Source organism: Hylobates moloch, unplaced genomic scaffold (genome assembly GCF_009828535.3).
Source record: "Hylobates moloch isolate HMO894 unplaced genomic scaffold, HMol_V3 SCAFFOLD_5, whole genome shotgun sequence".
NCBI lineage: Eukaryota > Metazoa > Chordata > Mammalia > Primates > Hylobatidae > Hylobates > Hylobates moloch.
Window position 1 is genome coordinate 99,030,809 of NW_026652280.1, and position 16,442 is coordinate 99,047,250.

The 16,442-nt window shown below is 48.0% G+C and overlaps 1 protein-coding gene across 3 annotated transcripts in view; it reads right to left on the reverse strand.

Annotated features, from left to right (window-relative positions):
* Nucleotides 1–16,350, reverse strand: part of PMF1 (polyamine modulated factor 1) — a 28,268-nt gene extending 11,918 nt beyond the window's left edge. The window contains exon 1 of one of the 3 annotated variants that reach the window (XM_032154197.2): nt 16,151–16,337. In XM_032154197.2, coding sequence (XP_032010088.1) covers nt 16,151–16,311 — 161 coding nt within the window. In that variant the 5' untranslated portion in view covers nt 16,312–16,337. Of the gene's footprint in view, nt 1–5,609; nt 5,922–16,150 lie in introns of those variants that run through there. The other 2 variants (XM_058439171.1, XM_032154198.2) reach the window with 2 other exon arrangements.
* Between the last annotated feature and the right edge of the window lie 92 nt (nt 16,351–16,442).

Genomic DNA, 16,442 nt, shown 5'->3' on the forward strand with positions numbered 1-16,442 from the left:
AGGGGTGACGCAAATTCTGACCGCCAGCGCTGCCTGTGACCTGTTCTGAGGTCTCCTTTATGGTATAATAATTCAGTGAAAGTGAAGGACCACAGAAACACAGACACAAGATGAAATATATGCTAACAGGACAATGTGGCTTAACCAAGGAGAAAGGCAGCCAGATTGGTGCCAATGTCAGTGAGTACAGGAGGAAGGTGATGTCTTTTTTTTTTTTTTTTTTTTGAGACGGAGTCTCGCTCTGTCGCCCAGGCTGGAGTGCAGTGGCGTGATCTAGGCTCACTGCAAGCTCTGCCTCCCGGGTTCACGCCATTCTCCTGACTCAGCCTCTCCGAGTAGCTGGGACTACAGGCGCCCGCCACCATGCCCGGCTAATTTTTTGTATTTTTAGTAGAGACGAGGTTTCATCATGGTCTCGATCTCCTGACCTCGTGATCCGCCCGCCTCAGCCTCCCAAAGTGCTGGGATTACAAGCGTGAGCCACCGCGCCCAGCCGTGATGTGTTTCTTGAGAGCCAATGCAGAATTGGGAATGTTTTGAATGCCCTTGTGGATTTTCTGAAAAATATACTCAGGGGAGAAGCAGGAAAGTGACACACTAAAAAAAAAAAAAAATTCACCAGGTGTGGTGGCTCACGCCTGTAACCCCAGCACTTTGGGAGGCCGAGGCGGGCTGATCACCTGAGGTCAGGAGTGGATCACCTAAGGTCAGGAGTTCGAGACCAGCCTGACCAACATGATGAAACCCTATCTTTACTAAAAATACAAAAATTAGCTGGGCGTGGTAGCGCATGTCTGTAATCCCAGCTACTTGGGAGGCTGAGGCAGGAGAATCACTTGAACCCGGGAGGCGGAGGTTACAGTGAGCTGAGATCATGCCATTGCACCCTAGTGTGGGCAACAAGAACGAAACTCCATCTCGGAAAAAAAAAAAAAACATGTCAGGTGCAGTGGCTCATGCCTGTAATCCCAGCATTTTGTGAGGCTGAGGCAGGAGGATCACTTGAGCCCAGGAGTTGGAGACCAGCCTGTGCAACACAGCAAGACCCTGTCTCAATCAAAAAAAATTTAGGGTCAGGTGCAGTGGCTCATACCTGTTATCCCCGCACTTTGGGAGGCTGAGGCAGGGGGATCACTTCAAGTCGGGAGTTCGAGACCAGCCTGACCAAAATGGAGAAACCCCATCTCTACTAAAAATATAAAAAATGAGCCAGGCATGGTAGTAGGCACCTGTAAGTAATCCCAGCTACTCAGGAGGCTGAGGCATGAGAATTGCTTGAACCCGGGAGGCGGAGGTTGCAGTGAGCCAAAATCACGCCACTACACTCCAGCCTGGGCGACAGAGCAAGACTCTGTCTCAAAAAAAATAAAATAAAATAAATTAAATAAAATAAATTTTTTAAAAAATTAAAAGAAATTTTAAGTCTCAGCTCACTGCAACCTCCACCTCCCAGCTTCAAGCAATTCTCATGCCTCAGCCTCCCAGGTAGCTGGGATTACAGGTGCCTACCACCACGCCCAGCTAATTTTTGTATTTTTAGTAAAGACAGGGTTTCACCATGTTGGCCAGGCTGGTCTTGAACTCTCAGTCTCAGGTGATCCACCCACCTCGGCCTTCCAAAGTGCTGGGATTACAGGCATGAGCCATTGAGCCTGGCCAAAAAAAATTTTTTAATTCATGACCATTTGCCCCAAGTGTCAAATTTTATCTTCTTACGCAAATTACAATATCCTTGTGAACAGGGATGCCATCTGCAATGCTGCTGGGATCTCTAGGGTGCCCACAACCATGTTAGATGCACAGCAGCATGTAAGACACTCTGTAGACTGGGCGACTGGGGCTAAGGTAAGGCCTGGGCTGCCCACCCTGGACCCCAGGATCCCAGGATCTGAAAAGCTTAGGAAGAGGAGTCCTCCCCCAGAAGCCTCCTCTGCAACCTCTCTGCCAAGGCCCCTCTTCACCCCATGATGGGATGGTCTCTTGGCCCTGGCTTCCAAGGGTACATAAGTGGTCACCCAGCTACCCAGTGCTTACTGGGTAACTTTACTGGTTCTCTGGACAGACTGCCTATCATTTTCCCTGGATTCAAATCCTATCTCTACCACTAATCAACTAGTGACCTCAGACAACTTCTTTACCTCTGTAAGTCTCAGTTTCCTCCTCTGTCAAATGGGGATAATAACTATCTAGGCCTCACAAAATTACTGTGCAGATTAAGTGAGGTAAAATATATAAAGTCCTCAGTACGGTGCCCAGCACATTGAAATGCTTCATGTTAGCTACAATTATTCTTACTAATCTCAAAATAACAGTCCTCACTGCCCTTCAGAAGTATAGAAGTCAGTAACTTGGCTCCCCAGAGCTGGGAAGTCTCCTCCCAGGTGGAAGGCAGGTGCTAGTGAATGAGGCTTTTGTGCAATTGCACGTGAAGAAACCAACCCAGCAGGTGTAAGAACCAGCTGTCAGGATTTGTCCCTACTAGAGAGAAAAGACCAAATTGTGGCCTCAAAAAGGCTAAATTTATCAGAAATGAAAGTAACTTTTAAAAACCACATTTACTGAGTTTCAAAACTGAGATGACTATATTAACTGATTTTAACCTGTTATTTTTTCTTGGGAGGCCAATGCGGGAGAATCACTTGAGCCCAGGAGTTCGAGATCAGCCTGGGCAACATAGTGAGACCCTGTCTTCACAAAAAATTTTTTAAAATAAAAATTAAAAAATTAACTGGGCACAGTGGCTCATGCCTGTAATCCCAGTGCTTTGGGAGGTCGAAGTGCGGGGTACACTTGAGGTCAGGAGCTTGAGACCAGCCTGGCCAACATGGTGAAACCCCAACTCTACTAAAAATACAAAAATTAACCAGGTGTGGTGGTACACGCCTGTAATCGCAGCTACTTGGGAGGCTGAGGCAGAAGAATGGCTTGAACCCAGGAGGTGGAGGCTGCAGTGAGCAGAGATCGTGCTACTGCACTCCAGCCTGGGCAACAGAGTGAGACTTCACCTCAAAAAAATAACAAATAAATAAAAATATTTAAATAAATTTGACTTCAAAATATTTAAGCACAGAATCAGGCTCTGGTCATTTGTCAATCTGTTGGTTTACATATGCAGATAAATTGTGCAGGACAGCATGGAAAGATAAAAGAGGGTAACACAATATCATGGTGTACACAGTGCTGAGGGAGCCAAAAAAGGAGCCAGGACTTGCCTTCTTCCCCTGTGGTAACCTGCACACCACCCAACTGAAGGCCTGTTTGTTTTTTTTTTTGTTTTTTTTTTGAGACGGAGTCTCGCTCTGTCACTCAGGCTGGAGTGCAGTGGCGTGATCTCGGCTCACTGCAAGCTCCCCCTCCCGGGTTCACGCCATTCTCCTGCCTCAGCCTCTCCGAGTAGCTGGGACTACAGGCGCCCACCACCACGCCCGGCTAATTTTTTTGTATTTTTAGTAGAGACGGGGTTTCACCGTGGTCTGGATCTCCTGAGCTGATCTACCCGCCTCAGCCTCCCAAAGTGCTGGGATTACAAGGGTGAGCCACCGCACCCGGCCCTGAAGGCCTGTTTTACAGGCTGTCCACCAGAGGGCAGGCGGGGACCAGCACTTCCGTCCCAGTGAAGGAGTGGAGAGCCGGGAAGGCTGAGAACAAAACAAATAAAAGCTGGGGACGCAAAGGCAGAAGAATGGTACGATGGACTTTGCCAACTGGGGGGAAAGGGTGGGAGGGGGGTGAGGGATAAAAGACTACATATTGGGTACAGTGTACACTGCTCGGGTGATGGGTGCACCAAAATCTCAGAAATCATCACTAAAGAACTTATCCATGTAACCAAACACCACCTGTTCCCCAAAAAACTACTGAAATTTAAAAAAAAAAAAAAAAAAAAAAGCTGAGGACTGGAGTGACAGAAATTCTTGCTCTTCATCCCCTATTCACTATAAGGCTGTCCATTTCATTAAGAAATGTTTCTCATCTGGGCATGGTAGCTCATGCCTGTAATCTCAATACTTTGGGAGGCTGAGGTGGGCGGATTACCTGAGGTCAGGAGTTCGAGACCAGCCTGGCCAATATGGCAAAACCTCCTTTCTACTAAAAATACAAAAATTAGCAGGGCGCAGTGGCAGGTGCCTGTAATCCCAGCTACTCGGGAGGCTGAGGCAGGAGAATCGCTTTAACCCGGGAGGCAGAGGTTGCAGTGAGCCAAGATGCCACCACTGCCCTCCAGCCTGGGCAACAGAGCAAGACTTTGTCTCAAAAAGGAAAAAAAAAAAAGATTATCCATTTGGTCTTTTTCTCTCTCCACTTTCTGGTCCTGTGTACACTGGGAGGCCCCAGGACTGAGAAAGGGAGAGGAGGAAAGAAGAAAGAGATAAATGTTTCTTTTTTTTTTTTTTGAGACGGAGTCTCACTCTGTCGCCCAAGCTGGAGTGCAGTGGCGTGATCTCGGCTCACTACAAGCTCCGCCTCCCGGGTTCACGCCATTCTCCTGCCTCAGCCTCCCGAGTAGCTGGGACTACAGGCGCCCGCCACCACGCCCGGCTAATTTTTTGTATTTTTAGTAAAGACGGGGTTTCACCGTGGTTCTCCTGACCTCGTGATCCGCCCGCCTCAGCCTCCCAAAGTGCTGGGATTATAGGCGTGAGCCACTGCACCCAGCCTGATAAATGTTTCTTAATGAAAATAAGAGGAAAGTCTCCAGGCCAGTGATTCAAGATGAATCGTTGTATTAAAAGGTTATCCTTTAAAAATTAGCCTTTCAACAGGTACAAAGTTACAATTAGATAGGAGGAATAGGTTCTGGTGTTGTACAGTAGAGTGACTGTGGTTAACTGTAAAATACTGCATATTTCCAAGTAGCTAGAAGAGATGCTTTTGAAGGTTCTCACCACAAAGAAATGATAAATCCATGAGATGACATGCTAATTACCCTGATTGGATCATTATACAACATAGATATGTACCCTATAAATATGTGCAATTACAATGTGTCAATTAAAAATAAATACTTAAAATTAATCCTAATTATATCTTTAGGTTATTTGGTCTCTTGGACTAATTTAACCTTTTATTGTTTAGCTTCTTCCTTTGAAAACTGCTGAAAAACAAAAATCTGAAATTGGGATACTTTTCCTGAGAAAGATAGAAAAAACTTTGTGGTTTGATAAATATTAGCATGAAGATAAAAAATACCAGCAGGATAATTGTATTCATTTAATAGACACTTACTGAGCACCGACCAGGTACCAGGCCAAGCTTGGTGGTACAAACCCAAAGACTAAACAGTACAATTCCTGCCATCAAAGGGATTGCAGATCAACCTTCAGGAAAATGGGTATGAGACAGCGTGATGTCTTAGCAGGGGCTCGGGGAAGGCTCCCTAGAGGAAGCAATGTCAGAGAGAGAAGCAGGAGCTGGCCACAGGACAGGAGAACAGCAGCATGGAGTAAGTTCAGGCAGTGTAGCTGAAGGGCGGGGTGTGTGTGTGTGTGTGTGTGTGTGCACATGCACATATGTGCGTGTGTGTGAAGATGCAGTAATAATAGGAAACTGAGGACTGATTAGTGCTAGGCCCTGTTCTATGTATTCTACATAACTCACTGAATCCTTACCATGACTCTATGAGGCAGGGTTCTATTATCATCACCGCCATTTTTCAGATGAGGAAGCTGAGGCAGAGAGAAGCTTGCCCAAGGTCACACAACCAGCATGTGATGGAGCCAGCTGGGACTCAATCCAGGCCATCTGGCCATGTTGGCTTCCATGCAGGGCCAGAAACAGAGTCTGGAGTGTGGATGTATCATGACTGGAGGAGCTAGAAAAGGGACTGAAGCAGAGATGTGATATGAACAGATCTACACCTTAGGACGTGCACTTGGCTGCTGTGTGAGGGTGGCTTCAGAAAGCACAGCTGAGACAACAGCAGCCCAGAGCAAGGCAGAAACAGTGGGGACAGAAAGAGGCGGATGGTCTGGAAACATACAGAGGGAAAGTATGAGCATGCCAGGCCTGGAGCCACACACCACAGTTTGATGACTCATGCCCTCCCTTCAGAAACAAATCACCACCAGTAGCAGGCATCACCTGACCATTCAAAGAGGGTGAGATATTTCCAGGGCATTTATAGTCAGAATAGTTTATATATTAAACCACTCTTTTTTCTGTGATGAACTATTTCCTATGAACACCAACAGTCTTTGGCACTAGTTTAGAACTCTGAGTTCATTACAAATGCAATTCGCTTTCTTTTCTTGGTCACTGCCAGATGTAGGCTTTAAGTCACTTTACACATCGTACCCTGTGCGGCATATCCCAGGCCAGAAGACTGGACCACAAGGACATCTCTAAGTATGGCATCTAAGAACTTAAGAACTGTCGCCATACACAGTGGCTCACGCCTGTAATCCCAGCACTTTGGGAGGCTGAGGTGGACGGATCACCTGAGATCAGGAGTTTGAGACCAGCGTGGCCAACATGGTGAAACCCCGTCTCTACTAAAAATACCAAAATTAGCTGGGCGTGGTGGTGGGTGCCTGTAATCCCAGCTACTCAGGAGGCTGAGGCAGGAGAATCACTTGAACCCAGGAGGCAGAGGTTGCAGTGGGCAGAGATTGCACCACCGCACTCCAGCCTGGGTGACAGAGTGAGACTCCATCTCAAAAAAAAAAAAGGCCGGATGCAGCAGCTCACGCCTGTAATTCCAGAACTTTGGGAGGCCGAGGTGGGCGGATCACAAGGTCAGGAGTTCAAGACCAACCTGGCCAATATGGTGAAACCCCATAGCTAATAAAAATACAAAAATTAGCTGGGCGTGGTGGCAGGCGCCTGTAGTCCCAGCTACTCCGGAGGCTGAGGCAGGAGAATTGCTTGAACCCAGGAGGCGGAGGTTGCAGTGAGCCAAGATCATGCCACTGCACTCCAGCCTGGGTGACAAAGCGAGACTCCATTTCACAAAAACAAAACAAAACTGTCAAACACCTCTCTCTCCCTTAGCCCCCACAAACTGACACATGCGGCACAGTTGCCAGGGTGCCAAAAGCGCCTGTAGCAGACCCAGCTTTTCTCTGAATAGTACTAACTGGTCCTCAATCTGAGCCCCACTAATGATGGCTCTAACTGACTGCCTCTCTTGGTGGGTCATGGTTCGTAACAAAACACAAAAAGGAAGCACCCTTGTCTGCTTGCTTTAGCTCAACAGGAGAATGGTTTTCAGATGGCTCAGGAGGCCATGGGGACAGAAAAGAACCCTTCGTTTCCAGAGACCAAGGCAGAGGTTACAAAGGGTAGGCTCCAATAAGGCCATGTTTCTCTGCTCTGAAGCCTGAGAGAGAACATATTGGGGAGTCTTTCCCTTGGCCAAGACAATGAAAGGAAGATAGCTTAAAGGAAGACAGCAGGGTGTGAATCCATGGGATCTGAAAGCCCACCGTGGCCAATCATCTTTCAGTCATTTCGGGTGCATCATATGATGTACCCTCTCACTCAAACTGACATTTATACGGAAAATATGCTGAATTGTGGGGAAAATCTATCTATTTGTTATCCTTTTGGATAATAAACATGTGAATAAACTCAGATTAACTATGTTCAGACTCCTGTCCCAGGTATAAGTACTTCATTCTTGGGGCTGAGGACTTTAAAGGCTTTTAACGTAATGGCTTGGGGCTGGAGAAAATCAAGTGTTTGCACACATCTTAAAAGTCTGTATTCGGCTGGGAGCAGTGGCTCATGTCTGTAGTCCCAGAACTTCGGGAGGCCATGGCGGGCGGATCACCTGAGGTCAGGAGTTTGAGACCAGCCTGATCAACATGGAGAAACCCCATCTCTACTAAAAATGCAAAATTAGCCGGGGGTGGTGGTGCATGCCTGTAATCCTGGCTTCTTGGGAGGCTGACGCAGCAGAATCGCTTGAACCTGGGAGGTGGGGGTTGCGGTGAGCTGAGATCATGCCATTGCACTCCAGCCTGGGCAACAAGAGTGAAACTCCACCTCAAAAAAAAAAAAAAATATGTATTCATATATGACACTTATTGAGCCCTTTCTCTGGAAACCAGCTGAGAGTAAGTTCCTATTTAATCAAATGAGGAGAAGGATGTTCTAGTGAGGAGAAGCAGCAGTGGGAAGACAAGGTGGCAGGGGTGAAGGCAGGGAGGCAGCACTTGGTGCAGAAGAGCTTCCGTGCCCATGTGTGGTCTGCACTGGCACTCAGGTGTGCATGCGCTGTACTCCCACGGCCCTGACTTGAGGTTGGTGAGTTGGGAAGGAATGGCCTTGTACGCTGTGCTAAGGAGCTTGCATTCATTCTGGAAGCAACCCTGAACCAATTAAACATTTTAAGCAGGAGAAGGGGATCAAATCTGAGCTGTAGACTGGAGGGAGGACACAAGACTGAGGCTGGAGGGCCAGTTTGGAGGCAGGTGCGAGAGTCCAGTGAGAGACAGTAAGGGCCTGAACTCAGACAGTGTCAGCAAGGATGGAAAGGAGGAGTCGGAGGCTAGAGAGGCTGGAGCCAACAGGGGTGGGCAGTTGAATGGAAGTGAAAGTGATGGACGGGCCAATGAGGACTCCCAAATCTTTAGCCTAGAGAATGGATAGTGGTAATTCCTTCAACCAACTCAGGGATCACAGGAAGGGAAGAGGTGGAAGAGAAATCCTGTTCGCATGCTGAGCTGATGATTCTGTGGGACACCAAATGGAGATCTGTAGTAGTAGACTGTTGGAGTTAGAGGTCTGAAACTCAGGGGAGATATTGCTTGGGAATCCTCATGTATCTAAAACTATGTACTGAATGCCTCCTGTATACCAGGCACCGTGATGAGTAAAGAATAGAGAATGATGAACAAGACAGACAAGATTCTGCCCTCAAGGACCTTAGGTTTTATGTAGGGGAGACTGACCACAAATAAGTAAACAAGCAGACAACAGAACAGCAGACTGCAATATGTGCTATGAAGGAATAAATAACCAGTGTCTATCGTGACAAATAACCAGGGGAGCAAGGTGGCCTTAGAGCGGGTCAGGGAAGAGATGGAGGAAGACCATTCTTGGCAGAGCAAACGGCAAGTGCAGATGCCAAGGCAGGAAAGCACTTGAAGTTCCAGGCAATGAGGAGGTCAGTATGAGTGAGTATGAGTGCCCCGGGCCACAAGAGGTAGGCAGGGCCTAGAAGCCCTGGTGAGGAGCAATGGGCAGTCACCGAAGGCCTTCAGTAGCAGTGAGACATCAGATGGGAGGAGGGGGTGAAAGTAAGGAGAGGGCAACGTTCACACGTTTAAAGGACAGGAGAAGAGGAGCCCGGGAAGGAGCAGCTAGTCACGTAAAGGGGCAGAGAATGATGTCGGAAACCAAGGGAGAAATCTGAAGAACAGAGGAGTGGTTGACAATGTCAAAGCCTACAAGGAAAGCAAGTACGTTAAATATTTAAAATATATATATCCAGCGGGTGCGGTGGCTCACGCCTGTAATCCCAGCACTTTGGGAGGCTGAGGCAGGTGGATTACCTGACGTTAGGAGTTTGAGATCAGCCTGGCTAACATGGTGAAACCCCATCTCTACTAAAAATACAAAAATTAGGCCGGGCGCGGTGGCTCACGCTTGTAATCCCAGCACTTTGGGAGGCCGAGGCGGGCGGATCACGAGGTCAGGAGATCGAGACCACGGTGAAACCCTGTCTCTACTAAAAATACAAAAAAATTAGCCGGGCGTGGTGGCGGGCGCCTGTAGTCCCAGCTACTCGGAGAGGCTGAGGCAGGAGAATGGCGTGAACCCGGGAGGCGGAGCTTGCAGTGAGCAGAGATTGCGCCACTGCACTCCAGCCTGGACGACACAGCGAGACTCCGTCTCAAAAAAAAAAAAAATACAAAAATTAGCTGGGCGTGGTGGCGGGCACCTATAATCCCAGCTACTCAGGAGGCTGAGGAGAATTGCTTGAATCCAGGAGGTGGAGGTTGCCATGAGCTGAGATCACGCCACTGCACTCCAGTCTGGGCAACAAGAGTGAAACTCCATCTGAAAAAAAATAAAATATATATACACACAAACACACACACACACATACATGTATATATCTCCAAAGTATTTAGCAACGAAGAGGTTATTAATTAGGTTGAAAGGGGTAGTTTTAAAGGAAGGGTGGCGGAATGCCCCAAGATGAGGAAAAACTGGAGACAGGCTGGGTGCAGTGGCTCACACCTGTAATCCTGGCCTTTTAGGAGGCTGAGGCGGGAGGATCACTTGATCCTAGAAGTTGGAGACCAGCCTGGGCAATGTAGCAAGACCCCATTTCTATAAAAAAATTAAAACAAAAGTATTAAAAAATTGGCCAGGTGAGGTGGTGCATGCCTGTAGTCTCAGGCAGCTACTCAGGATGCTGAGGCAGGAGGATCACTTGCGCCCAGGAGTTCAAGACCAGCATGGGCAACATATCAAAACCCCATTTCTACAAAAAATACAAAAATTAGCTGGGTGTGGTAGTGTGTGCCTGTAGTCCCAGCTACTCGGGAGGCTGAGGTGAAAGGATCACCTAAGCCAGGGAGGCGGAGGTTGCAGTGAGCTGTGATCATGCCACTGCACTCCGGTCTGGGCGACAGGGCATGACCCAGTCTCAAAGAGAAAAAAAAAGTTAGCCAAGTGTGGTGGTACACATCTGTAGTCCCAGCTACTTAGGAGGCTATGCTGGGAGGATCACTTGAGCCCAGGAGGTTGAGACTACAATGAGCCATGATTGTGCCACTGCACTCCAGCCTGGGCAACAGAGCAAAACCCTGTCTCTAAATAAATAAATAAAGAGAAAAGATGGGACTTGCTGGACCAAACATAAGGTTTCCTACGAGGGCCTGGTTTTAAGAACCCACATGCACTGGCAGAGACAGGCAGATCGGTGGGGCAGGAGAGACTCAGGGACATAGTGGGCTAGGAGCTGGCCATTGGTAAGGGGGCTCCATCAAGCAATGGAGATGAGCTGTGTAGTTGATGGTATTTGGGAAAGTTAGAAAAATAAGCCTGGCTTGAGACTATCACTTTGTACCTTAATCCAGCCAGATTAAAGATTAAAAGAGTAAAACGATGAAACAGCTAACAGAAGAAAACACTGGAGATTATCTTTGTGACCTAGATGTGGGCATAGCCTTTATAAAAAAGACCCTAAGGGCCGGGCATAGTGGCTCACGCCTGTAATCCCAGCACTTTGGGAGGCTGAGGCGGGCGAATCACCTGAGGTCAGGAGTTTGAGACCAGCCTGGCCAAAATGGTGAAACCCCGGTCTCTACTAAAAATATAAAAATTAGCCAGGCGTGGTGGTGTGCACCTGTAGTCCCAGCTACCTGGGAGGCTGAGGCATGACAATTGCTTGAACCTGGGAGGAGGAGGCTGCAGTGAGCCAAGATCACACCACTGTACTACAGCCTGGGTGACAGACTGAGACTCCATCTCAAAAAATAATAATTAAAAAATAAATAAAAAAATAAACAAGACCCCAAAAGCACAAATCATAAGGTGAAAAAAAATGAATGGAAGTAATGACATGAAAATTAGGATTTAAAAAAAAAACGGATTAAGCAATATCTGTTTTTTTGTTTTTGTTTTTGAGACAGAGTCTCGCTCTGTCACCCAGGCTGGAATGCAGTGGCGCAATCTCAGCTCACTGCAACCTCCGCCTCCCAGGTTCAAGCAATTCTCCTGCCTCAGCCTCCCGAGTAGCTGGGACTACAGGTGCACGCCACCATGCCCGGCTAATTTTTTTGTATTTTTAGTAGAGAAGGGTTTTACCATGTCGGCCAAGATGGTCTCAATCTCTTGAACTCATAATCTGCCCGCCTCAGCCTCCCAAAGTGCTGGTGATTACAAGTATGAGCCACCACGCCTGGCCTATATCTGGCATTTTTTTAAATGGCTCTTTGAGTTAGTCAAGAGGCTGAGAAAAGGAGTCAGGAGGATCCATACAGCTCATGAAGGGTCTGCAGGGATAACTGCATTTCCCTTCTGTGTCATCCTCTTAAGGGAAAATAGAAACAGTTAAAATGTGTGCTGCTTTTTATTTAATTGAAGACTTCTATTCCTCAAAGGACATCATCAACAAAGTTATCACCCAACAGACAGATATTTCCTTCTATACTAGCAACTCTAGCAAATCAACCAGATAAAAACTCCCATTTTTAAAAAAGGTCTGAAAATGAAAGGCTGGAGGAAATGAGCAGGCAGTTCTCAGAAGAGGAAGCCGAAATGACTAAGTACATGAAGAAATGCCCAAACCTGCCAGGAATCAGGGACACGCAAATTAAAACAAGATACCCCTTTCACACCTGGCAGAATGACAAATATTAGAATGGTAAAAACCCAGTCATGGTGAGGAGGTGGGGGGACAAGAACAGCTTTTCTGGAAAGTAATCTGATGAACAGAGGTAGGTGTAAACTCTAGGATCCAGTGATCCCTCTCCCAGTTATATGTCTCAGAGAAATTCTAGCACTAGCTCCTGTGGAAATGTACAAGGATATTCACCCTGGAATAATTTATGGATGAGGAGCTGATAGGAAATGGGAAAGTGGTGGATGCATGTCAAGGACTGACAGGCAGCACTAAGAAGCTATGAACCATGTGCACTTTTAGAGCATAGTTAGATCTTTTTTTTTTTTTGAGTTGGAGACTCGCTCTGTTGCCCAGGCTGGAGTGCAATGGTGGGATCTCTCGGCTCACTGCAACCTCCGCTTCCCAAGTTCAAGCGATTCTCCTGCTTCAGCCTCCCGAGTAGCCGGGATTACAGGCACGCGCCACTAGGCCCGGCTAATTTTTGTATTTGTAGTAGAGATGGGGTTTCGCTACGTCGGCCAGGCTGGTCTCGAACTTCTGACCTCAAGTGATCCACCCACCTCCGCCTCTCAAAGTGCTGGGATTACAGGTGTGAGCCACTGCGCCAGGCTCAATTTTATTTTTATTTTTTTTTTTTTTTTTGAGACGGAGTCTCGCTGTGTCGCCCAGGCTGGAGTGCAGTGTCGCAATCTCGGCTCACTGCAAGCTCCGCCTCCCGGGTTCACGCCATTCTCCTGCCTCAGCCTCTCCAAGTAGCTGGGACTACAGGCGCCCGCCACCACGCCCGGCTAATTTTTTTGTATTTTTAGTAGAGACAGAGTTTCACCATGGTCTCGATCTCCTGACCTCGTGATCCACCCGCCTCGGCCTCCCAAAGTGCTGGGATTACAAGCGTGAGCCACCGCGCCCGGCCTTTATTTTTTTTTCAATGGTACCAGAATGTCTACTCCAAGAAGATTGGAACCTTGTCCATCTTGATCACTGCCTTATCTCCAGCAACTAGAACAAACCCTACTAGAACTAGAACAAATTTATTGACACTGTCAATGGTCAATAAATATTTGTGTTATAAATAAGTGGCTGAGGCAGGTGGATCACCTGAGGTCAGGAGTTCAACACCAGCCTGGCCAACATGGCAAAACCCCATCTCTACTAAAAATACAAAAATTAGCTGGGCATGGTGGTGCATGCCTGTAATCCCAGCCACTCGGGAGGCTGAGACAGGAGAATCGCTTGAACCCAAGAGGCAGGGGTTGCAGTGAGCCTAGACTGTGCCATTACACTCCAGCCTGAGCAACAGAGCAAGACCCTGTCTCATAAATGAATAAATAAATGGGCCGGGCACTGTGGCTCACGCCTGTAATCCTAGCACTCTGGGAGGCTGAGGTGGGAGGATCACTTGAGCCTCAGAGTTTGAGATCAGCTTGGGCAACACAGCAAGACCTCATCTCTGAAAGAAATAAAAATAAATAAATAAATAAATGGGGGACATATAACTAAGAGAAAGTAGGGACTATGGGAGGGGAGACAAGGGCAAGAATGAGTAGGGAAAAATAAATACAACAAGGGAGGGGCCATGCCAGGACATATGATGATGACGTGCCATGATTGATTCATAAAAGTGATTACAAATTATTTTATCAAATTCATTATTATGGCAAACTAGGCCCTGCATGATAAGGTTGTCACCTGCCTCTCCAGCCTCATCTCATTTTACTATGATCACTATGCTGTAGCCAAGAAGGTCTCTGCCAGTTCCTGGAATATCTGATCACCTCAGGGACTTTGCACAGGCTGTCCCCTTTTCCTATATACTCGTTCTGTAATTCTTCAAAAAGGTGGTTCCGCCTGGGTGCGGTGGCTCATACCTGTAATCCCAGCACTTTGGGAGGCAGAGGTGAGTGGATCGCTTGAGCTCAGGAGTTTGAGACCAGCCTGGCCAACATGGTGAAACCCTGTCTCTACTAAAAAATACAAAAATTAGCTGGCTGTGGTAGCGGGCACCTGTAATCTCAACTACTCGGGAGGCTGAGGGAGGAGAATCACTTGAACCCGGGAGGTGGAGACTGCAGTGAGCCGAGATCGAGCCACTGCACTCCAGCCTGGGCAACAGAGCTAGACACGGCCTCAAAAAAAAAAAAATAATAATAATAATAATCTGGGTCCTTCTCATCCTTCAAGTTCCAGCTGAAATGTCACCTCAGAATGGGCGCCCCAACCATCCTATCTAGTGGTATCATTACCTGTTCATTATCTTTTTTTTTTTTCCTTTTGTAGAGGCAGGGTCTTGCTCTGTCACCTAGGCTGGAGTGCAATGGGGCTATTATAACTCACTGAAGCCTCAAACTTCCGGGCTCAAATGATCCTCCTGCCTCAGCCTCCCAAAGCACTGGGATTACAGGCATTGAGTCACTGTTGACACATAATAATGGCCTCATTATCTTACCAGGCTATGTGATGATGTTGTTGGCGTCTCTACCCATTGAATGCAAGCTCTAAAAAGACAAGAGGCCTTGTCTGCCTCATGGTATCCCCAGCACCTGACACTCAAATATTTGATGAGTCATGAGTGAAGAGAGATCATTAATTATGTGTAGGAAAGGTAAAGTGCTGAACCCAGGAGGAATGGACTGGGAATAGATGAGAGTCATGGTGAAGCCAAAGAACAGGGAAGTGGGGATAGAGAGGGCTAGAGGAGGAGAGGCTGTGGTCAGGGCACCAAACTCCTGGAAGCATTTCAACACTGATGTGCTGGGGTGGTGGGATCATGGGCAAAACTCTTGAGTCATATACGTTATATAAAAGTCAAGGCCGGGTGCGGTGGCTCACGCCTGTAATCCTGGTACTTTGGGAGGCCGAGGTGGGTGGATCACGAGGTCAGGAGTTCGAGACCAGCCTGGCCAACATGGTGTAAACCCCGTCTCTACTAGTAAAGATACAAAAAATTAGCCGGGTGTGGTAGTGTGCGCCTGTAATCCCAGCTACTTGGGAGGCTGAGGCAGCGGAATCCTTTGAACCCGGGAGACCGAGGTTGCAATGAGCCGAGATCGCGCCACTGCACTCCAGCCTGGGCGACAGGACGAGACTCCGTCTCAAAAAATAAAAATAAAAATAAATAAAATAAAAGTCGAGACAAGAAAAATGTTTCTTTTCATGGTAACACATTTAGTCCTGGTAATCTCCCAGTGAAGAAGATATTCTCATAATAGCTAACAAATCTTTCTATGTGGCAGGTCCTGTCCTAGGCGCCTTAGGTGTATTTACTCATTTAATTCTCAAAACGACCCTATGAGAAAGGTACTATTGCTGTCACTTGACTGACAAGGAGCCGAAGAGGGACAGGGGGCTTATGTCTTGCTCACATAGTGGTGGGCAGCGACTTAAACCCTGTTCTGTAGCCGGGCGCGGTAGCCCGAGCCTGTAGTCCCGGATACTTGGGAAGCTGGGGCGGGAAGATCGCTTGAGCCCAGGAGGTCGAGGCTGCAGTGATCACGCCACTGCACTCCAGCCTGGGCGACAACGCAAGGCCCTATCTCAAAGATAATAAAAAAATAAAAAACCCTGCTCTAATTTGCAAAGGCTCTATCTTTCCTCCCAACCACCTGAAATTTTAGTGAAAACAGGGCTTCCTGGAGGAAGGAGTAACTAGCTAGCCCAGTCCGCTACAGGTTATCCGTGCGAAAACACCCTGACTCCTCCGGCTCAGGATTTGACTGGGTCGCCTGGCCCGACTGCCCCGCCCCCAACGCGGACCCACGTGACCGCGCGCCAGCCTACGGCCGTCCTGAGCTCGCGGGATTTGAGCTTCGGTGCCGACAAACACTCCCACCGCGGCTCCCTCCACTTTACCTGCCGGCGGCGACCAGCTTCTGAAGAAAAGTGTCCACCATGGTGTCGAGGAGCTTCACCCTCGAAATGGTAGTGCCAGGTGGCACAGACTCCGGAGACGACCCCTCATGCCTTTTTTCCTCACAGCCGCTGCCTACATTGGCGTTACTTGCTTCGGCCATGTTGAAGTTGAACCGCCAAATCTAACTGGCCCGGCCTCCCCGCCCGCCGGAGCTCCCGATTGGCCGCTCCCGCGACGGGCGCCTCCGATTGGAAGTGGTAGAACGTCTGTCACCGAGCAGGGTGGGGGCGG